Source organism: Anolis carolinensis, chromosome 4 (assembly GCF_035594765.1).
Source record: "Anolis carolinensis isolate JA03-04 chromosome 4, rAnoCar3.1.pri, whole genome shotgun sequence".
Lineage (NCBI taxonomy): Eukaryota > Metazoa > Chordata > Lepidosauria > Squamata > Dactyloidae > Anolis > Anolis carolinensis.
In genome coordinates this window covers 173,726,344-173,749,824 of record NC_085844.1, presented here as the reverse complement: position 1 = coordinate 173,749,824, position 23,481 = coordinate 173,726,344, and the positions used below count along the sequence as shown (strand labels likewise).

The 23,481-nt window shown below is 37.2% G+C and overlaps 1 protein-coding gene and 1 long non-coding RNA gene across 18 annotated transcripts in view; one reads left to right on the top strand and one right to left on the bottom strand.

Moving 5' to 3' along the window:
* Window positions 1–11,040, top strand: part of LOC103278667 (uncharacterized) — a 47,629-nt gene extending 36,589 nt beyond the window's left edge. The window contains exons 2-3 of the long non-coding RNA XR_010005766.1: window positions 5,420–5,501; window positions 9,803–11,040. This is a non-coding gene — a long non-coding RNA (uncharacterized LOC103278667). The remainder of the gene's footprint in view (window positions 1–5,419; window positions 5,502–9,802) is intronic.
* The window catches only part of dab1 (DAB adaptor protein 1), an 861,244-nt gene that overhangs the window by 99,357 nt on the left and 738,406 nt on the right, over window positions 1–23,481 (bottom strand). For all 17 annotated transcript variants that reach the window (XM_062979600.1, XM_062979599.1, XM_062979591.1 and 14 more), the window contains one exon: window positions 3,781–3,920. In XM_062979600.1, the coding sequence (XP_062835670.1) occupies window positions 3,781–3,920 (140 nt within the window). The remainder of the gene's footprint in view (window positions 1–3,780; window positions 3,921–23,481) is intronic.

Below are 23,481 nucleotides of genomic sequence, written 5' to 3'. Positions count from 1 at the left end.
TGATCATCACTCATTCTGTATACATACTACATTCCTATGAAATAACATTTTCTTATGAAAGTAATTGGTGACTCATCCCTCACAGTCAAAACACTACTCTTAACTGAGGTTTTATACCCTCCTCCCTCCTGTAGCAGATTACTAGGAAAGGCTAACAAATCAATATATCATAGCAGGTAAAGCTTCAGCAGAAGGACATGAATATTAAAAAAGAAATAAATAGTATCATACTGCATGATAAATACCTACAGAACAGCAGCAGACAGCAATTTCAATTCGTGATGCCACCTGTTTCTCCTAGTTCTTGTAACCTCATAACATTACAGAGGCAAGTCTCTCAATTATGCTAACAGGAATTAAACATCTTCAAGGATATATGGAAATCAGAGTCCTCTGGGAGAGGGACAAAGAGGCAAAGCCTAACCTTGTTAATAGCCAGAAATTTCCCAAACCACTTGTTGGCAGATGGAACTAAACAATAAATGAGGAAGAAATTGTAAACAAACGAGTCCTATGGCTGCTGCATGGCACATGCTGTTTAGGGAAAATAAGAGCATGACTTTTGAAATGATTCCTGATCCATTAATAAATATTAAAATACTTCATATTTATATTGGGTAATGGACTACTGTTGAAACACAAGATGTATGTGTGTGTAATACCTGACAGATTGATATTGATTTATATTGCCTTCTCCATTTTTACATAAGTGATAGACACATCGGGCTAAAATATAAAGGATGCAAGGACACATGGTTTGTGCCATTTAAATGTTCCTTTATACTCATGGATTCCTTCATCTACATCCCCTTTATGTGCTGTCTTTCATAATACAGTGTTCCCTCACTTATCGTGGGGGTTACATTCCAGGACCACCCGCAATAAGTGAAAATCTGTGAAGTAGGGATGCTAGGCTTCTCCATAGGAAGGAAGTAGAAAGAGGGAGGGAGGGAGGAAGGAAGGGAGGGAGGAAGAAAGAGACAGGGAAACATGGCACCGCCTCCTCCTCCTCCCGCTGCTGTTTGGGCTTCTTCTCCGCCCCGCCGCCCGCACCCAATTGAGACCACCACCACTGTATATCATAATTTTTTATAATTTATAATATTATTTTAGTGTTTATTTAAAAACCGCGAAACAGCAAGTACGCGAAAAGTGAACCGTGAAGTAGTGAGGGAACACTGTACTCCTACTTATGTGTATACCATGGTTTGCTAATACATTTAAAATATAAAAACCTATCCCCCCCCCCCCCCCCCATGGTATTATATGTAGAATCTCCCTATTTTAATCATGGTATCAACCTGTCTATTTTATGTTTGTAAACAAGACAAGTAGGATGAAATTGGTATTTTTTTCACTCCCTTCTAAATATATCTTTCAAAGTTTTGTTTGTTTGTCTCAGAAAAGAGCATTCTCAATTTAATTTTAAGATGGGACTGTAGAAAAAAGCACTTGCCCATACACATCAAAGAAATCTATAAACCCTTTCCATTACTTCCTATTCAGTGGTTACAATTTTGATTAACAGCGGATTCAACAAAACTCCTTTAACTGCACTTCATCTTCTCAGTGACAATTGCATTATTATACAAGTCAGATTTAGCTACTTCATTATGTCACTGAGCGAAAACAAAGCTAATTCAGAGTAAAGGCAATTTATCTTACTTTTAATGAGCTTCATGCACTTTTAGTAAAACATTTATGAAGCCTAATCCAATTGCCTGTATCAAAAACATCAGAGAATCTCATGGCACATTAAAGACCAACAGATTTATTATACCATAAGATCATATGGGCAACAGACCATTTCATCAGATGCATTTAGTGTTATCTCAAATTTCTAGTATATTCATAGTATGCAGGCAGATCCTGAGTTACAACCATCCAACTTACAAACGACTCATAGTGAAGAACGGGGGTGAGACAACAGGAAGGGAGAGAAATGTAGCCCTAAGAAGGGAAAATCACTCCTGAAAGAGTTATCATGGGGAAAAGGTGTATCCATTGAAGCTTTATCATCAATCCGTATTCCCACAACAAGCCAAATTTTTCAAAATAATAATAATAATAATAATAATAATAATAATAATAATAATAATAAACCTTAATTATACCCCACCTTTCTTCCTATGGGGACTCAAGGCAGTTAACAATCTCACACTTTAGACAGGTTTAAAAAAGCACAATACAATGTTAAAAAATGATTAAATAGTACAGTGAGGTAAAAATATATAAAATATAAGAAATACACTAAAAATTCACAAGACAGATTAAGACCTTCTTCTGTCAGCAGGCATTTGGGGAAGGATAAGAGGCAGGCTTTGGGGAGGTTGTGAGTGGGATGGGGTCCCACTCACAACCTCCCCAAAGCCTGCCTCTTATCCTTCCCCAAATGCCTGCTGACAGAAGAAGGTCTTAATCTGTCTGTGGACATCATGGTCTCTCTTGGGAGGGAGTTCCACAGTCTGGGAGCAGCCACCTAAAAGACCTTCTCCCCTGTTCCCACCAAATGCACTTCAGCAGGTGGTGGAACAGAGAGAAGGCCCTCCCCAGTAGATCGTAGAAGTCTACCAGGTTCATAGAAAGATATACGGTTCTTCAGATAACCTCCACTGAAGCTTTCTTACCAATCCTTGTTTCCACAACAAGCCATTTTTTTCAAAATCCAATTATCATAGGGGCAGAAAATGAGATGAAATCTTCTGAACAGGGACACAGATAACAAAACAAATGCCACAGAGGTGTTAACCCTTCCCCATGTTATTCAAAGCTAAAATACATGTATTTTTGGTTGGAGTTGCACTTTAAAGACTACCTGTTCTGACCTATGGCATACAAATTCAACTTAAGAACAAACCTACAGAACCTATCTTGTTTGTAACTTGAGGACTGCCTGTAAAGAGTTGAGGAAGACAAGACCTCTAAAGAGTAAAGTAACAAGAAAATTAAATGTAAAACAGTAGAAATGACATTAGTTGACACTTAATTATTTTTTTAATGCCAGGAGCGACTTGAGAAACTGCAAGTTGCTTTTGGTGTAAGAGAATTGGTTGTCTGCAAGGACATTGCCCAGGGAATGCCCGGATGTTTAACTGTCCTGTGAGAGGTTTCTCTCATGTCCCCACATGGAAAGCTGAAGCTGACAGACAGGAGCTCACCCCACTACCCAGGTTCAAACCGCCAACCTTTCGGTCAGCAGTTCTGCTGGCACAAGGGTTTAGCCCATTGTGCCACTGGGGGCTCCGACACTTAATGATGACAAATGGAGAATAGTGAAAGTGATACTTACATTACAATGAAATTGTTACTATCAGTAATTTGCACATTTAATTTCTTTTACTTTCTACCTCTCATCTTCAGCACTGAATATATGTCTGGCTACTGAATTCAGTATACAGAATAAAATTTCAGGCATCTGGTAAATGGGTCTACAGCCCTCAAAACATATTCAATGATAAATTAGTTAACATTTAAGTGACACAGAAACCCTTACTGTTTCTGCTACAGTGCACAAACAAGACCACAATGTTGGAAATTGCTCTTACTAGACAGAATGGCAATTTAAAAAACTCCACAGCAATGAAACACTAATAAAAGGTAGAAGAAAATTGCTTGTTGACAGAGTCTCAAGTAAGATTTTGGCAAGCCCAAGATTTTTTAACTTCAAAAAATAGCCCTCTTAAAGTTAATTCTATTCTAAGCAAATGCCATTTTTTCTTTAATTAAAAGTTGTGTCCCTCTATCTTGAGTAATTTTTAAATGTAAAAGATTTCACAGTACCTTTAATTTCATCATGGAATCTTGACATAACTTGTCACCTCGTGCTGCAGAAACTTCGTCAATCCCAATGAGTTTGGCTTTGTATCGAACACCGTCACCTTTAAACCTTTTGATTAAAGTGGCTTCACTGCGATCCTGGCCTGAGAAGACAAAGAGAAACATGGCCTTGAAAATCCAAAGAACTGTATAAAACAATAAGCAATTCAATACCTATAGTCATTTAAATGTAAGTGTTAAGGTTTGATTTGTTCATTTTAAGTGTTAAGGTTTGATTTGTTCATCATTTGATTTATTTGATTTGTGTGTATATATGTATACACACACACACACACACACACAATACTCAATAAAGTTCAGTAAAAGACTAGTTAATTAATGGGTTCGGGAGCTAGGTATGCTTGTCCTGTGGGAGAGAGACTGACAAGTGATGAGTTAGTCATATTTAAATATCTAGAGGGATGTCATAGCAGGTGAAACAATCTTGTCTTCAATGGCTTCTGAGACTGGAACATGAACCAATGGATTCAAATTACAAGACAATAAATTCCACATTAGGAAGATCATTTTGACAGTAAAAACTGTTTTACAATAGAATAGACTTTTTGGAGGGTGATAGACTCCCCTTCTATAGAAGGCTTTAAATATAGTCGAGGTTGGATGCTCATCTTTTACAAGTGATTTCGTTGTGTTTTGCTGTGTGACAAGGGATTGGACTAAATGGCCCTTGTGATTCTATCAATGGGACTCAAAGCAACTTCCAATGTAAAAGACTAGTTGTAGCACACTTTGCAGAACATATGCACAAACTCTATTGACAGAAAAAAAATTATATTTAAGAACTGCAATAAAAGTTGAAATAGTGCTGGGGACCTCTGCACGATTTCATGGCCAGCTAATGCTCCTCTGTGGACCACCACTGTCATGGAGGGATGCTCTGACCTGAGAATTTCTCCTGGCATCATCACACAATGCTGCCAGGAGCAAGCCTCCAACATAAAAACATATCCTATCAAGGACCTTATCACATTAGAGCACATGACGTGGAGGTTCAGCCCACAGTCCATCAGAATGTTGGGCAGCCAGATTTTAATTGTGCATGGGTGCATCAAGTGAGCATGCATTGGGTATGCATGCGTGCATCAGATGTGTGTGCGTGTATGTTGGTTGTGTGCACCATCACTGCCACACACCTGCTGCCACCACTCACACTCACTTGCCCTCACTACCACCACAGTGCACTTGCTGTCGCTGCCACATGCATGTGACTGCCATGTTCTTCAGTAAGCAATCATCCAGGAAACAAACGAATAATGTTAGCGCTATTCAACAGGTTTGAACTCTGCAAACCACAAAGATATAAGCTTTTATAAACAAAATCAGTTACTGTCATTCCATAGTTCTAGTCCAGGATACCAAATAAAAAATAAACTCACCAGGACCCCTTTTTGTTTTTGTTTTTTTCTGGATTAGGAGATGAATGTCTTAAATGTCTCAAGAAATGCAAGGAAATTAAACATGCAACAACAAAATCTAATCAATTGCTTCCTTCCTTCCTTCCTTCCTTCCTTCCTTCCTTCCTTCCTTCCTTCCTTCCTTCCTTCCTTCCTTCTACACTTGGCTCTTCTCTGAATATCTACAGAAACTTATCAAAGGGTTGTCTCCATGCGCTTACACAACATTTTGCAAAAGACTAATGGCACATGGATGATGAGTCAGAAACTGTAAGTAATGCTTAAATTATGCTGGAGGGAAATGCCAGAGCAGATGTTACTACTGAGTGCTAAGAGCAATAAACTAACATTCAGAACACTAAGCTCTGGGGGGGGGGGGACACATCTGGATGCACAACCAGGATTATCATTAGGCTATTCTACATGTTGTTCATATATGTAAACATTCATGTTGCAACCACATATATTTTTGGTAATAAAGAAAATTTAATTTGCTGACAAGTTAGGTTGTCAATTTATAATAATCCATTTTGTTATATCTAATACAGGCATTATCAAACTATATTATTTTGCACACTTGATTCATTAATGCAACAATAGATGCTACTTTGCTGCTGGAACACAACAATGCATACAAGAAGAAAACACACACCTTATCATAGGAGTGGAAATTCCTCTAGAGGTTGTTGGGCTGCAACTGGCAGCATTCTTTACATTGGATATCATACTTGAATCTTATGGGAATTTCAATTCAAAAACATTTTGAGTGCCACATAATTTCTGCTGCTAGGAAGAGTCAAGAGATTGTGAAGGAACGAGGCTCTGATGTCATTATTACGATTAAAAAGGAGACAAAATTATAGATCATGTTTGATTGAACTTATTGAAATTAATTTTTCTTATCTATGTGCTTACTGTCAAGATCTTGTGAGAGTTTGTGGAGGTAATTAGAAACAGAATGAACAGTAGTTTGAATAACAAGGTTCTTAACCAGACACTTCTATGGAACAAACTAGGCTCTCTGTGTGAACAACCATTCCCAGAGTTCATTGTACATTCTGGAATGTGGTGGGCACAGGACCATAATTATAGGGAACACTAATCTCTGCGACAGTGATAATAACAGCACCAAATATATGTGAGTAAATATTTAGTTCAAACACTACACTCTCCTATATAACTTAGGCAGCATGAATTGTAAAAGATTTAACCAAAGCAATCCAAAAGAAACAGCCAGTTTTTTTTCTAAACAGAACAACCAAGTTTCAAAACAATCAGCACACAATTTAGGAACACACAATACAAAAACACCAGTAATATGGCATCATTTTTGAAATCTGAAAATTTGTAGTATAGTTCATGATATTGCATTATGCAATATGCCTGTGGTATGCATATGTGCGTGTGGGTATCACACACACACACACAAACACATAGCAAAAGAAAGGGACAGATGGAGCTTATGCTAAAGTCTAACCTGCTCCTCTGATTTAACTATTTAGTGGAATATACCGAAATACAAATATGCAATCCCTATATTATATACATTAAGAATTTATCTTTCTCGTTTTTTTAAAAAAAGATGCATCATGAAAAATATGTGTTGATACAATTGAGGGGATGATCAGTAAATTGTAGAGGTAACACATATTTATAAAACAGAAGAAAATAGCACAAATAAATGCTAAAAACAAATAGATTAAGGAAGCCCTGAATAGGGTTGGCTGCCATCTGTTTAGTTAGTCATGTGCCTTTTTAACCCAATAGTCTAACTGATTATAAGAAGCCTGATTGTGTTTCAGTGTATGCACAATTCTGAACGTGAACATTAAATTTTATACTTTTCTAACACTTTCCATATTTTCTCTTGGATAATTCTTGGGAGAATGATCAATCCAATGTCACAATAAAGCATTTGTGAAATCTTCAGAGACCAGATCTCTAGATACTAGTTCCCAATTTTCTCCCTGTCCTGACATTCCAAGAATTCACTTAGAAAGCTAAACGAAACATATGCCTAGTTGCTGCAGGTATACTTTCATAGCTAAATTGCTGAAATATTTTACATGATTTCAAAATGTTTAAACTTCTTTTACTGTTTTAAACTTTAAAAATTTGTGAACTTTTAAACTTAAATTTGTTGTAGGCTTACCCGGATATCTTATACCAGAGGTTCTCAAACTTTTTCAGCCACTGAGCCCTTTTTGAAGCAAAAGTTTTGTGAAGCCCAAGAAATGTTTAGTGTTTAGTTCCATCTGTCTATGTTCTATGAGGCTTATTACACATGATAAGTCTACGGAAGTATGAATAATAAGACATAATATATTAAGAAAGGAAATCATAGTTCAAAAGAAGTGGAGACAATATTATTCATTATTTAAATCTACAAAATGATATAACAACTAGTTAAGATATTTGAAAAATGTTACAGTGTTACATGTATACCGAAGTTAATGTGAACAACGTGCCTGCTTCTTGCGACAGAGTTTGTCAATGTCTGGTGTCACAGAAGTCAGTTCAAGATGCATATTGTCTTCTGCATCCAAACAAGCTTGATATTTATTTGTAGCTGTGTACCTCAAAAAGGTCGTTGCACAGAGGAACGTAGAACCAAAAGACAGTAAGAGCAATTTAGCTTTTAAACTTAATATTGAAAGATCATCCCCTAAGCCCAAATTCGGGAAGTGGTGTGCTTTTAAATGATGCCTGACAGTAGCTGTCCGAAACCATGTCTATAAGGAACTCATATTCCGCTGCACTGAGGGCTGCTGGATTTGACGTCACTGAAAATGGATCTATGATCCACTCAGAATTCTTTCAAACCAATTCCTGAGTATCCCTTGGAAAGTATGAATTCAAATTTTGAAGAAAATTGTTACAGTGTTCTTTTATTATAGCTGGCAGTGATTCATTCATTGTTATGTTATTTTCTTTGAAAAGGCTTGAAGTCAATGATAAACATGTCAGATACTTATTCTCAATGCTTTCCATGTAGAATGCTATCTTTTTCTTCAGCGTGGAGAAACAAAGGGGTGTAAAACTCAAAACACAAGCATGGTGACATTTGGATGATATGATTTTTGTTTTCCCTTCATAGTTCACTACTGCCTGGCGATCCCACAGAAAATGCTGTGATTTTGTTCGATATATTTCCCAAATGGGGTCATGACTCATGGGTTGGGAATCATTGATCTAGAAAGACGGAGAATTGTATTACAAAAATAAAGAAATAAATATTCCCAAGTGATTTTAAGATAATGTTCTTACCCAAAATTCCATAAACCATCAGGAAATGGGAAGGGATACAAGCTATTGTTTCACTGCAATGATGGAGCATAATGTTATAAGGTCTACCTGCTACTTGGCACAGCAAGGACCTTGCAAGACTGAGAGCCACAAACATTTCTAACACATGAATGCAAATAATAGCATGTGTGTAAGCCCCTTGGCAGTATATATTCCCATTATGCATGTCAGTATTTAAAAGAAACATATTAAACGAGATCCCTGGGTTTGATTTTTAAAAGGCATAAATAATACATCTCTGCATTTTAATACAGAATGAGCTAGGACAAGGTTGGGAATGCCATTAGGCTGAACAACAAATGTAGAATGGTATATTGAAATCCCAGAGTAGAATTAATTTCTGTTTCTTTCTGTTCACTGTAGATGTGTCCAGCCTTACTCAGCCTGATCTGTTCTCTTCTTTTCACTGTTCTCTCTCTCAAAAAAAGTCAAATAGTCCAAAAATTGTGATTGTTTATGTTCAGCTGTAAGTTTCTGAATGATACTGATCTTCTCAATGCTTTCAGAAAATGTGACATATAGTTTAGATTTCAAATGACTGCTTGCCTGTGTCACATATGTGTAGAATATGGTCTGAATACTGTAGTGTTCTACCTAATGTCATACCATCGATCAATTCATGAATACTGATGCTTTTATAAGAATTTTTTCAAAAACAACTCAGAACATCTATAGTTGAGTCTGGCAAATAAAATTTTCAGTTTTATTAAAGAACAGTGACCTTGTAACAGAAACATTACAGAGAACATGAAAACTATGCAATAGCATTTATTGTATGACAATGTTGTTTTCCTTTAAGACAATATGTGCCATACGGAAACATTTCTCCTCTGTGACTAGAAGTCACATAGCTCACTGTGGAATAAGAACATCACACCTGGACATCTTTATCCATTTCAGTCAACTGATAAATTTTAAGAGCTCTTCAATGTTTACTGCAGTTCAAATAATTGCAACTCAAGACGAGCCAACCCTTTTATCATGGGTCGTTTTATTCAGCTTCAAATGCAAATAAAAATATCATTTTTCCTCAGTACTTAATAAATAAGTAGTGGAAATTAAACTAACTGATGCAAAATAAACTAACAAACCACATTTTGGCAACTGGATTAAGGAATGCACTTTCTTGCCCACAAACATGGATGACATGAAAATCAAAATAAAATCTGACAGTTACTACAGTATTGTACAAGGTGCAAGAGAAGGTACCAGGGAGCTATAGTAAAATAACCTCTTTGTTTATTCCATGATAATCATAAATGGAGAAAGTGGGGCAGAAATGGCCAGGAGGAGCCATAAGAAAGTCAACATGGTCTGGTGGTTCCAATGGTGGACAACGATTCTGGAAAGCAAGACTGAATCTCTACTAAGTCATGCAAACCTATGAGTGACCTTGGACAAGTACACTCTCAGCCTCAGAGAAAGGTGAAAGAAAACTCTCTGGAGTAATCTTGTCAAGAAAACCTCATGAGGTCAACCTTAGAATTTCCAGCAATTGACAATGTGCAGCTTGTGGTGTTCCTATCTCAGATATAAATCTTTTCCATGAAATTATTTTGTATATATCATGAGATATTCACAAGTAGACTGAAAATTGACAGTTATTACATAGGAGAAAAGTAAGAATGATGGGGGAAAGGCCTGGCACAATGATTATTGCTTTAAAAGAGTAGCTTAAACATTTCTTAGCAGCACTCAATAACCAAACATGGTAATCCTCTCAATGATTATTTGTTTGTTTAAATATAGGGGTCCCTCAGGGCATGATGTGCATCACAGAATTTTAAAACTGCCCAGTGAATATATTATCTGCAAAATCAATAATATGTCTGATGCAGTCAAAAAGTATGGAATATGACAGGATTCTCTCTTCATCCCTAGACACTGCCTAAGCATCCTCTATCCCACACTGAGTTTACAAGCTTGAGATGACATCTTTTTTTTCCAAACCACAGAGGGATATGATCCAATAGCACACATTGCCATACTGTAAATACTCTACATGTTCATAGAAGCAATTAGCCTTTTAATATCATAAACACGGTGAGAATACAAAGCACTATGACCTGTCTCAAGGGCTTCATAAAAAAGAGTAAGCTCTCAAGCAGGAGAGGATGAGCAGTGTATTGTCCTATCATTCTTTTTACAGGAAACTATTATTTCAACATTAGAATATACACCCTTAGCCATGGATTCAATATCCATGATTTTATGAAACCACACGCAATGGGTAAATGTAATTTGCATTTGTTTTTATATCTATGTGTCTATCTATCTACCTCTCTTTATCTGAAAGAGTAGCATATTATCATCTCTTAAACCTTTAATGCTTTTAGGCAGTTGTGATAGGCTATGAACTTTTCATTTCTTGCCCAATAAAAATGCAAGAGAGGGCTCCATGAGGATGGGATATGAGTGTAAAAATACATAGAGTATGTGGCTTTCTTTTGTAAGTACCCTTGCATGGAAGAATTGTGAAAAAATAGTTTATGCTTCATCAAAATTTTGTCCAGACTGTTCTTTTTGAGTGATCTCTGGACTCATGTTTCTTACATAGCTTTTATAAATCTTTGCCAGTTTCTGCTAATAGAATGTGTTATCTGTATATCTTAAATTGCTTATGTTCCATCTTCAAATTTTCATGCTTCCTCCCTCAGATATAATTGAGGTCTGGTACAAGTTAGGCTAATAAAAAGCAGCCTTGTCTGCTCCCCTTGCCAGTTGGAAACTATTATGCTTCTCCATATTCTAACACAGATAATTTTTCATGCACTATGAAGAAATGTTTCTCACTTGCCATTATGTCACAAAAAATAATAATTACACATTCCTACCTGCTTAATTAACTAGGCAGAGTAGGTATATATGATAATTTAAGGCCTTCCATCACTGATGTGACTATCTGAAACCAGCTTTATTCCAGACTAAGCGAGTAACATAGCTTATGGACTTGTTTTAGAAAGTGTCCGGCACCTGATTCAGATTCAAAGAGAATAATGAGCTAACCTCCTGTCTTCACATGCCAAAAAAAAATCACCTTGTAACTCGCAGTGGGTTTTTTATAACATTCATTTACTACGGGTGAAACTACACTGTAGAATAAATGCAGTTTGACACCATTTTAACTATCTTGGTTCAATACTATGTTGTTTTACAAAGTATTTACTGCCAAAGACCTGGTGCCAAACTATAAATCCCATGAGTCCACAGCATTGTGCCATGGCAGTAAAAATGGAACCACACTGTATTAAGCCTACAGGGTATTAACATCCTAAGGAAACAATAAGAAATTTATTTATTTATTTATTTATTTCCATTATTTATACGCTGCCCTTCTCACCCGAGGGGACTCAGGGCGGCTTACAAGTGGCAATTGATGCCGTTACACTGATATACAATGAACTAAAATGTTAAAACAGTTAAAACAGTCATAAACTACCATATACAAAGTTTAAAACAATGCAACGTGCTTATGACATTCATCCACCAGACCTTATACAAGAGAAAATTCTTTTCATTTGAGATACTATATCTCAACCCTTGAATGCATGTGCCCACTTAATATTTTTCTATAACTGTGGAAGAGGACATTGTCACATACACACGCTCACACATTGATTTCAAGGGGATAAGAGCTTGTTTTCGACAACAGACTTATGGAAATGATTTCAAAGCTTAAGTGAATTTTGATCAGAATTACATTTCAAAAAATTACCCATAATTGTATGTGCAGATATACTGATACCTTAACTATACCATCAACTTATTTAGATGATCATCTCAGCGGTGATTTCATTTTGTTTAGCATTGTCATTCATGGTAAACTCCAGTTGAGAGCTTTTTATAGCACTTTGCATGATTACTACTTGAACAGCAGTACTACATTCAAATGCCTCTGTATATCTCAATTCCAGTGCCTGGGATATAATAAAGCAGTATTTTATGTTTATCCGTAGTCTGTTATTTTGTATCAAGCCTCCCACAATATTTGACATGACTTTCAGATGGAAGTCAATTGTATACATTAAAGTGGGTGTTTGTCATTGTTATTGCTGCTGTTGTTCCTTCCTTCGACTTATTTTTTACACATTCTTTCCTCTCTAAGCAAACAGCATTAGAAATCTGATATCAGAGATTCTCAGTTCATCATTTTTCATAAATTAGCCCTAATGGTTGATTGAATTATTTCTTAATAGTTCAAAGAAGAATTTGTGATTAAGACATGAGGGCAAAATTACTGGGAAAACCTCTGTATAAATTACACTTGATTAAACTTTTTCATAAATCCCAGTGATGGGTGTGTTTAGTGGTAACCCACATTGACTAAATACATGTTTGCTGGTCTAATGGACATAAAGTAAGATAGCAAAATTTACATTCAGATTTTAAGGTCTGGCTGATCAGTATTAATATAAAATATTAATGGGCTTTTAAGTTAAGCATGTATGATTATTTTCCAAGACACAAATATAACAGGAAACAATTCTGCTTTGGTCTAGCTATGACTATTATTAGATCAAGGATTGTGTTAAATTGACTTTGGCACAGATAGATAATTATTTGCAGGAGAGTTTTAAATAAATAGATCAAGATTTGTAAACCATCTATGTTAATAATTAAGAATGTGCAAACTGATCTATAATAATACAGACTTAGTTAATAGTAAATTTTCCAATGTTCAATGGGACTTAATTCTATCCAGGGTGTATAGAAATACAGACTTCATGAATGTTTCAGTAACAAAATATAATTCTGATGACAAGACAAAAGGAGACCGAGATGGGAACACAATCACTCACCTTCACCAAGAAGCCTTCGCCAAGAAGCCCCTGGTGCCGCTATGGGTTAAACCCTTGTGCTGGAAGGACTGCTGATTGACAGGTTGGCAGTTCAAATCTGGGGAGAGTGGGTGAGCTCCCTCTGTCAGCTCCAGCTCCCTAGGCGGGGGCATGAGAGAAGCTTCCAACAAAGATGGCAAAACATTAAACACCGGGTATCCCCTAGGCAATGTCCTTGCAGACGGCCAATTCTCTCACACCAGAAGCGACTTGCAGTTTCTCAAGTCGCTCCTGACATGGAAAAAAAGAAAGCCAAGAAGCTGATCTTCACCAAGAAGCTGATCTTAAATATACTGAAGGCACCAGACAGTATCTGATCATTACAGTTAAGCAGAATTTGCCCTATTACAAAGATCGGAGAATACCAGATATAGTTATATTTCAGAGAAAGACACTGGAATGAACACTCTATGGAATATTCAATTCATGGGACCATCATAAGTGACCAGAAGTGATGCAATTTAATTTTATTTATCTATTTACTGTATTTCTACCTGGCTCTATCTCACCCCGGAGGGGACTTGGAGCCGCTACCAGTTTTGGCAATTATACAATGACACATTGAAACATAAAGCATACAAACACACAACACGATAAACATTAAAATCAAATAAAGCATATAAATACGATTAAAAACTCTTAAAAACGTAGCACCTAATCCCGCAATTATCGTCCAAGCTGCTTGGTTTCAAATGGTGTTTGATCATATCTAGTTTAATATAACCATGGTTCAGCCAAAAATCTATCCCCTGTGGCTAGAGTAGTCTTACTGTATAACTACAGTAAGTATATCTGCATCAGTTACACAATACCAAGAAGTTACTTTTAGATAAATGAATAACATCTTATTTCTACGTTTCTAAGCTTAGCATTTCAGCTCTTTTTAGAATTGTCAGAAGGTTAGAAAAGCCAGATTCCCAACCTCCTTAGGCAGGCAGTGCTTGTTTGTAGGTCATCATGAAACAAAGGAGAATGAGGATAATGCCCTCTCACTCATTTCCATGGAAGGGGATGAATGATTGATGCTACTTAGCAAGGCTATAAGGAAAAATGGTGGCTACCATTGGGACTCTGATCCATGTGATAGCAGCAGCAAAATAAGCAAGCTTGGGATGGGGGAATCAATTTGAGAAAACATTTCAGTCCTCCCCCACATCTGTAAAAATGTTCAGAAGTACTTTCAGTTTAGTCTTAGAATAATTTATTTTCCTGAAGCTGTAAGATCTGCTGTGATGGCTTTTTCAGAAGCTTCACAAACAACTTTCAAAGAGAGTTTGCACACTGGTCCTGGCCATATTTACTCAGATGTCTCCCTGGTTTTAATGGGACTTTATTGTACCTAGTCTCTGGAGGAACCATTCAAAAACTTAAATGGTCAGAATGATTCAGCCCAGAGATTCCACAATCCTGTCTAAGAGTATAACCAAAGCCAGGCAGGAGGCTTGGGCTATTGAGAAGGAAAGTCGTGGAATTCAATCTCATGCTGCTCAACTGTGTAGTTCTGAATGAGATGCAGATAGATAGATGAGGGAATTCCTTCTCTTTTATTTCTGGATGCCTATTGTTGTGTCTGTTTTCTCTCACTCTTTAGCCTTTCTCCTTCCATCCTAATTGATGACGTAGAATGGAATTTCTTTGGGATACATGTTCATTTTGTTTTAAGACCTTGTGGTCATTCATTCACTTCCTTTCATTCTGTCTCTGGGCGCTTCCACACAACACTAAAACTTGTGCTGAAGTAGCTTAAAATGACCCGCTTCAACACAGGTTCCTGTCTCTACCCAAACACCCAAACGTCGTGCTTTCCTGGGGTGGTGGTGGTGTGTGGCTACATGTAGCCACCTTGAAGCCCCCCCATCTCCCCTGTAAAACTTATTTAAAAGTGTATCTTACCACCATAAAGCCCCTCCTTGTTTGAACTTAGAAGTAATAGAGTTAAAGAGAAACCTTTGACCCAATCCCTTTCTATCAAGAAATGTATGTTTTAATAAACCTTTTGAAACATTTCAGATTGAAGTCTGCATCTCACGTCCTCAAGTTCAAGAATTCTTAACAGCCACACTATATTGCTTTCCACTTGCTGTGAGCTAAATGTTCTTTTTGTCTTTTAAATGTTTTTGCTGTTTTGGGGAGAATTTCCCTAACAGAAAGCACAAGTTATTTGTTCAGCACAGAGTTCTCATGACAGTACAATATACCGTATATACTTGAAGATAAGCCGAGTTTTTCAGCCCTTATTTATGAGCTGAAAAAGCCTACCCCGGCTTATAATCGGGTCAAGGTGGCAGCGGAGCCTGGAGGCTGTTTCTTGCAATATATGATATGTTTATCTCTCATCTTACCCTCCCTTATCAGAGTTTTCTTTTCCAAAGTCTCCCTCGCTCTTAACCAAGGGAATATTTTGAAAAGGGAATGAAGCCCTTGCAAGTCAGGAAGAATATATATATATATACCCATTAATCTTATAGAAGCATTTTTCCCTGAAATATTTGTTAATCTCTGCTGCAGATATATAGGCATTTTCCCCTGCAAGACGTTGCAATCCCTATGTACCTTTATATTTGTATCTATCTATCTATCTATATACATTAATTTTATATATGAATTTCCCCCTCATATGTTTGCAAGTCTTTGCAAATCCTATACAGATATAATTATCTATATAGAGAGATGTCTAGATAGATATATATGAATATAGATATGTAGGGCTTGCAAATATTGCAGGGGGAATGCACACACACACATCAAGATTTCTAGATAGATATAAACATAGATATATAGGGCTTGCAAATATTGCTGGAGGGAAATGCGCAGATATATAGAGGATTTGTAAATGTTTCAGGGGAAATGCATATGTGAAATTAGTATATATAATTATAGATCTATATCTAGCTCTGCATTGTTTATATAGGCACTGAATGTTTGCCTGTTACTATGTTGGAAGCTTGAAGGAACTGGGGCGGCGACAGCCGACAGGGAGCTCTGGTGTGGACTGGTCCATGAGGTCACGAAGAGTCGGAAACGACTAAACGACTGAGCAGCAGCATGTTGGAAACTGGCCTGAGTCCCCATGGGAGATAGGACAGGGTACAAATGAAGTATTATTATTATTATTATTATTATTATTATTATTATTATTATTTTATTGTTAATACCATATTGTTTTTGTTGATCCTACTTTTTCACTTACAGAGCTAGTTTACTGTTTTTCTTTGAAATACGGTAAATATTGAAAAACCTTTAACCTACTGAGGTTAAGCCTCAATATAATTTCATTGGGATCTATTTTCATTTTGAAATTTACCCATAGCTGCTGCATTTTCCACCCTCGGCTTATACTCGAGTCAATAAGTTGCCCCACTTTTTTGTGGTAAAATCAGGTGTCTCGGCTTATATTAGGGTTGGCTTATACTCAAGTATATATGGTATATTTCTCTTTCTTTTTCTTGAACACACAAGACTGTGGGCATCATACATTTTCTTTGTCTCTTTATTTTACATTAATTGGTTTTAATTTGAAGGATGATGGTTTTTCCAGTTTCTACATTATGGTTCTAGTCTCAAAGCAGTGCACCATGAATTCTGACAGCAAGGGCACTTTTAAGTGCACTTCTCCAATTAAGTAGTTTTCTGGAGGACAGTTTCTATTTGTTCCATGCAGCCAGCAAAGTGCATCGGTAGGTTATAAAGAAGTAAGTACAAAAAATGTTTATAATGCATTTAGTCCTATTTCATTTCACTACTTCTCTCAAAAACAGATGTGAGTTCTCATCATTTAAAGATAAATAACCAATAACTTTTTAATGGAAAAATATTTGCTGGGCAAATAAATTATTACTCAACAAGGGGATTACAATTATGTATCATTTTTATTTGCCAATGGAAAAGTAGAGAACTTGTCACACTGGCAAGTAAAAATCACTGATTTTCTGTTGCAATCCAATGTTTCAAATAAGAAATTATTTTCATCTTGGCCTCCCACTGTTCCTCAACATCACAGAATGCCTTTCCCTGCTGGAGAAACAACAGGAAGCCAAGAGGAAAACTGCATTTTCCCTGAGTCTTTGGGCTAAAAAAATGCTGTCAATTTCAAAATTACAACAGTGGCAAAGTGCTTCTTTCAATTGCTTTCTTTCATTCTTGCTCCCTACTGTCATTCATATTGTCAAAGTGGCAGCAGGAGACAGTTAAGCAAAACAAAGCCATATATATATATATATATATATATATATATATATATATATTCTCAAGAATAAAAGAAAGATCCTATGTTTCCACTATTAATGCATCGCTATGAGAATCAATGGGATTTCAACATTTGCTTTAAATCAGATGTTGTATTAACTTGTATTGTAACCATGGGGTGTACACGGAGGGATGGAGATGTGTGAAGAAGGCAGGGAAATCACCTAAATTAAAACATTAATAAAAGTAAAAGTTTTCACAAACAAACAGAGGGTCTTTTTAAAGAGACACAAAAAGGGAAATGATGTATAATTATTCTCTAAAATTATTATTTGGTTATAGCACAGAGACTTAAATGCACAAACTGATAGCACTGTGTCAAACATGGTCTCTATGTCATGGGAATATATTAAGGACTCATGGATTAAATATTGTATGGAAATGAACAACCAATTATTTAAAAGGTTAACTGCAAGTGAAATCATGCTGGAAGGTATCAAATATAGGCTCTCTAAATTTGGACAAAAACACAGTTTGACACTTCCGAGTAGCCAAAAATCTGAGAATACTATATTGTTAAAGCAAAACGTTCATATAGATATCATGGGAATATGTTTGGGGATCATGCAATAAATACTGTACAAAATTGAGCTACTTATTATTTAAGTCAGTTGCAAACGGGTCCATGCCAGAAGGGATCAAATACAGGTTCTCCAATTCATAATAATTAATGTAGTTTGGGAATTTGAATTGCAGCCTTAGTGTTTCAGATAAGAATTTAAGTGTTATTCTGTATCATTTACTCATTTCTTTTCAGTTCTGTCAATCCCAAATGAAACCACATTTCATACTACTGGATAAAGGAGGTGAAAGAAAATAAATTTCCCATCACCTTTGCTAATTTTTACAGCCAAATCAAAATCTAGCAAGAATGTCTGATATTACACAGTTTTCCCCTACAGTTGCAAGGCCATCTGTTGGGGGTGCTTTGAATGTCATCTTCCTGCTTCTTGGCAGAGGGTTAGACTAAATGGCCCGTGAGGTCTCTTCCAACTCTACGATTTTATTATTCTAGTTCCATTTATGAGGCTTGAGAACTCAAAAATTGCAATGAAATGAAACAAGTACAATTTTCAACTTGAGAAATATTGTTGTGCAGATAGCCCTCACTTGAAAAATGCACAAGATATAATATTTCTACCACAGCTTCCTGATATTCAAGGTAACTAAGGGCCCATGCAGGCAGTATCTTTATCCCAGGAGCTCCCGGTTCAAAATGGAAGGTGGCCAAACAACACATCCGGTAAAAGAGGATTAATTCGAGACAAAGCCCATTATACCTGCGCCTTTGTGAAAGAGTCCTGGGACTTCCCTGGGGCCTGTCCATACACCCATCTCGCACCTTTTAGGCTCCTGGAGCCCAGAGATGCAGGATGGCCCCTCCCCCGCCCCCCCCAAAAAACCCTTTAAATGAGAAAATAACGTATTGGGCTAGCATTAGACCTTGCAGCACACTTCCCGGAATGACTTTTTAGGGGTTTTTCTTTTGTGTCCGGATGCCCTGCTGGAAGACCCGGCAAGGCATCTGGGCACCCCCTCCCCCGGGAAAGCGTAGATGATGGGGTTGGTGTGTGGACTTCAACCCAGGCACAATCACATTTAAGAAATGTGATTGCACTTGCATTAAAGCGCTGTCTGAAATCGCTGGGTAGTAGAATGTGCCCTGTAATTTGTAATAAGACAGAATACCTTGAAATTTCTTCACATTCTGTTAAATATATTGTCAACTACCATGATTTCCTTCCTCTTCTTTCCAAGAACAAAGAGACAAATGCCTCTTATGCTTTTCTCCTTCTGTCTTTTCTCTCCTCCCCCCACCTTCCATCTTCCTATGAGTCCTACCTTCCTTTATGGGACAAATATTTGTATTTTGCATGAACAACTTTGCATTTAGTTTTTCAGATAAGTGAAAAGTTATCAAAACCAAAAAGCTGTTATATTCTTGCCTTGTGAGGATAAACTTTCATTCTCATAAAGAAGAGAAAAATAAATTATAATCTACAATGCTTTCTTGTGCATTCTTGCGTAACAGCTTGTTGGAGCTTGTAGTCCTTTCCAATTTGAGAATTTTATGATTCTACATCTTATGGATCTACAAACTACCCACCCATCTTCTATGGTTTTAAAGTGAATATTTATGGCATCTTTAAAGCTTTGCTGATATTTCAACTGGATAATTTGGGTAATAATATCCTTCCCATAATCTTTAAAATATGGCTCTCTGGTGAATTATTTTATTACTTATATATTTATATGTAAATATGTAGATATGTATGCATGTATATTGGTGAGAGGAAAGGTGGTGAGCGAGTGCCTTAAAATAACACAACGAGCTTTAAGGTTTAACCAGGATTTAAAAGCTATGTAGTTTAAGCCAAATGCCCTTAACAAATACTACCCTGATCGAATTCCCTGATCTCAAATTCCCCCTGTCTTTTGTAAAATGAAAAACAATTTCAAAAAATTCTCTCTTTAAAGATTTACCAATCAAGAGCGCAAACAATTTTCAGGTTACACAATGGGTTTTATGTTTTAGCAAGATTTAACATCTATGTAGTTGAAGCCTAATATTCGAGCATAAAGCACACTGGTATTCTGAATGCCTGACCTCAAAGTTGTCCTGGTTTTTTACAAAATGAAAAGCAACTTTATTAAACTTTATTTAAAGGTTCACTAACAGAGAGTATAAACAAGTTTGAGTTCTGAAGTTCCCACTCTGGTCTGCAAAGTATATATATACACTATAATGTGAACCATACATAGAAAACATTATCAAATTCAAATTATAGTGTATGTAAGCAAGTATGTATGAGCCCTCAAGTTGCCTGTCAGCATATGGTGAATCCATGAATTTCATACCTCGTTATTAGGCAAGAGATACTCAGAGGTGGCTTTGCCAGTTTCTTCCTGTGAGCTATTATAAACAATCTTGATACAGCAAAATATAATCCAAGCCTGCAGAAGAGTTGTAAGTGTGAAGAGGGAATACCAACATATGTACAAGTGGCCATATTATAAGATAGTTTCTTCCTGTTTCTTATTGAGACTTTGCTGAAAGAAAAGGAAATTGTGTACTTCATAGATTATTTTCTTCTCCCCTACCAATGTGTGCTTTTCATGCTTTTCCTTAATGAAAAGTGTGTTCACTATCAACACTCTTTAGGAACACTGCAGCCTGTGATATACTGACAATGTGATGGCATGATTTTCTATCTTGAAGCCCCATGTAAGCCATCAACAACAGAGTCTTTCTAGTCCTAGTTTTTTCACATTCCTGCTTTTCCTTGTTATTTTTTCTGATCTTCTGAGCATCAAATCTTTTGTGAGAAAGAAGCCTAATAATTTAACATTTGCATGCAGATTAGTGCACTGTAAAATAGAGCATTGCTATGCTAGGTTACTGTGCTATTAGCTAGGGGATTCACAGGCATATTGCATGCTAAGTAGGTCAATTTCTAGTCATATAATTTTGATTATATCAAAGTATTTATTCATGAATGTCCTAATTCAATACAGAACTCACAGAACTCTTACTTATGTATTAAAGTTACATTTAAATTATGACTATCAATGTCCAATTTTCATCCACTGGGTCAGTGATGCTGATTTGGGTTAGCATCATTGACCTAAAATTAACAGTTTACTTTTCTTGGCAATTAAAAATGTTGTTTCACTTATAAAAGTGAAGAAAAAATGAGGAAGAAATATTCTTCAAAACAGTTGGCAACATTGTGATTAAGAAATAGTTTATACAGTATTCCTTCCCTTCCCCCGGAATGGGAATTTAGGACTCTTTTATGTTTATTTTGATTACTAATATAAATATAGAGAAATGATATAGTGTCTAGATCGAGGGAAGTTATGGTGCCTCTCTATTCTGCTTTGGAGCGCTTTCACACTGCCCCTATATCCCAGGATCTGACTCGAGTTTATCTGTTTATCCCAGGGTATCTGGCAGTGAGAACTCATACATTCCAGTTCAAAGCAGATAATCTGGGATCAGATCCTGGGATAATGGGCAGTATGGAAGGGCCCTTGGTTAGACCTCACCTGGAATACTGTGTCCAATTCTGGGCACCACAGTTCAAAATAACATATGTGCAGTGTTGTCAGGACCCAGGCTGCAGAGCACCAATAACCTTACACAGAGGCCAGAATCTATCTAATATCTTATTAAAGAAATATATAAAGTCAATAAAAACAAGTGATGAATATAGTTCAGAAGCAGACCTTTCAGATAAGGTCAAATATAGTCCAGAAAAGTATTGTCCAATATAAGATATTAGAGTTCAAAGTTATAATCCACTTGACCGAAACACACACCTTGCCAAGCAATAGTGTGGGGAATGACAGAGTCTCTAAAGTCCAATGTAGCTTGACAACAAGGCTGGAAAATAAACTTGATTCTTGGCTAGATCAAAGACTTGAAACGAGGCAACATGAAACATGAACAGAGTCCAAGGAAGTCCGTGAGACAAGGCAAGTTCTGGAAACTAGATCCGGGAAACAAGGAACTGGGATTACGAAGTCCACACACGATCCGTTTAGGGATGGTGAGCTGAAGATAAACGAGAGTCTATGCCCAATAGTTTCTGTAGTGCTTTCCAAAAACGAGAGGTGAATTGAGATCCACGGTCAGTGACTAAACTCTTGGGCAATCCATGTAGTCGGAAAACATGTTGAAGGAATAAATCTGCAGTCTCTTTGGCCGTGGGGAGACCATCGCAGGGAATGAAATGGGCCAACTTGGTAAAAAGGTCCACCACCACTAGGATCGTGGTGAATCCAAGGGAGGGTGGTAGGTCAGTGATAAAATCTGCGGAAATTATCTCCCATGGGCGAGAAGGAGTGGGAAGGGGATGCAGTAGCCCTGACGGCTTCTCCCTTCGTGTCTTGGAACGCTGACATACAGGACAGGTATTGACATATTTCTCCACATCCTTGCGGATCTTGGGCCACCAGAAATCTCGTAGGATCAAGTGCATGGTTTTAAAAAGTCCAAAATGCCCTGCTGGCTTGCTGTCATGACACAGATGAAGTGCTTTTTCTCTGCCTGGACCTGGAGGGATGTAAACATGATTCCTGTAGCATAGTAGCCCATCTTTAAGTGAGAAAGGGAAACGTAGTCCTTGGCGAATCTGTTCTTGAGCCCAGGCATCTGTCTGTTGACTGGCTCTAATTTCTTGAGTGCAAAGGGATTCTGGGTTAGAGGGAGTTGGTTCAATTGAAGTGGATTTGGTGTTTCCCACTGTGAGCGTGGCAAAGTTTTCGGGTTGCAGCAATCGAGATTCTGAGGTCTCTCTGCGTCCTGCAGCATACTCTGGTTTCCGTGATAGAGCATCTGCCTGCTTGGTCTGAGACGGGGTTACATAATGGATCTGGAAGTCAAAACGTTCAAAGAATAAAGCCCAGCGCTGCTGCCTTTGATTTAACTTTCGTGCGGTCCTTAGGTGCTCTAAATTTCGATGATCAGTATGAACTTCAATGGGAAATTTGGCCCCTTCTAACCAATGTCTCCAATTTTCAAAAGTTGCCTTTATGGCCAAAAGTTCTTTCTCCCAAATAGTGTAATTTCTCTCAGGGGCTGTTAGTTGACGGGAGTAATAGGCACAAGGATGAAGATGCTCTCCCACTGGCTGCATGAGTACAGCCCCAATTGCCACATCAGAGGCGTCAGCCTGCACAACAAAAGGGGTTTTAGGATCAGGGTGCTGTAGAATTGGCTGGGTCGTGAATAACTGCTTTAGCTGGTGGAATCCTTTCTCTGCTTGCTCCGTCCAGCAGAAAGGCTGTTTCCCACGGATGCAGCTGGTGATTGGGTCAGACCAGCGAGCGAAGTCTGGGATGAATTTGCGGTAGTA